Source organism: Eimeria mitis, genomic scaffold (genome assembly GCF_000499745.2).
Source record: "Eimeria mitis Houghton genomic scaffold, Emh_scaff8670, whole genome shotgun sequence".
In the NCBI taxonomy this organism is placed as follows: Eukaryota; Apicomplexa; class Conoidasida; order Eucoccidiorida; family Eimeriidae; genus Eimeria; species Eimeria mitis.
The window spans coordinates 1-739 of record NW_013576387.1 but is presented as its reverse complement, the minus strand read 5'-3'; the positions used below and the strand labels follow the sequence as shown (position 1 = coordinate 739).

At 61.0% G+C, this 739-nt stretch overlaps 1 protein-coding gene across 1 annotated transcript in view; it reads left to right on the top strand.

Moving 5' to 3' along the window:
• EMH_0095600 (uncharacterized protein) overlaps window positions 1–705 on the top strand; it is a gene marked incomplete at both ends in the record, with an annotated part of 1386 nt that extends 681 nt beyond the window's left edge. The window contains 2 exons of the mRNA XM_013502252.1: window positions 21–611; window positions 673–705. Of these exons, the coding sequence (XP_013357706.1) occupies window positions 21–611; window positions 673–705 (624 nt within the window). The remainder of the gene's footprint in view (window positions 1–20; window positions 612–672) is intronic.
• Window positions 706–739: the final 34 nt, after the last annotated feature.

The window sequence follows — 739 nt, the reverse complement described above, 5'->3', positions numbered from 1 at the left end:
TGCCGCTGTCTGCGGTGCAGCAAGCGGATCTATGTATTGACCTGCTGACGGCGTTGGGCCGGCTGCGGCCCCAGTGGCGGGGGCGCAGCAACAGAGTTCCTTTTCAGCTGCATCTGCTGCGGCTGCGGCCCTCGCTGCTGCAGCCTGCTGCTGCACCCCACGCCTGGGTACTTGCTGCATACAAGGGGGCCCTGGGGCCCCTCGTTGCTCATATTGCTGACCTACCGTATGTACACCTCGCCCCAGGAGAAGCAGAAGAAGTTGTAGAGGAGGTTCAGATGCTGAAGGGTCCTGCTGCTATAGATGCAGTGCTGGGGGCCCTAGATGCCATGGGGCCCTGGGGGCCCCCGCGGGGGCCCCGGGGCCTCCACCAACCCGACCCCGACTCAGAGGCTATGGAGGCTGAGGCGATGAGAGATACAGGTGACCCCAGGCAGCAGCTTCTGGTTCAGCAGCAGCAGGTGGTGGTGCAGCAGAAGCAACTGCAGCAGCAGCAGCAGCATCAGTTTCTGCTGCAGCAACAGCAACAGCAGCAGCAGCAGCAGCAGCTAGAGGCTTCTCGAGCAGCAGAAGCTGCAGCAGAAGGATGCAGGAGCCCAGCAGACACAGATGTGCTGCTGGCCTATAACCCTGATCTGAAAGTGCTGCGACAGTTGAATTACTTAATACCAGGGACTCGGGTGTACGTACACCAGGATGTACTAGACATGAAGCTAGCAGAGCTGGGGTTGCCGCCGCT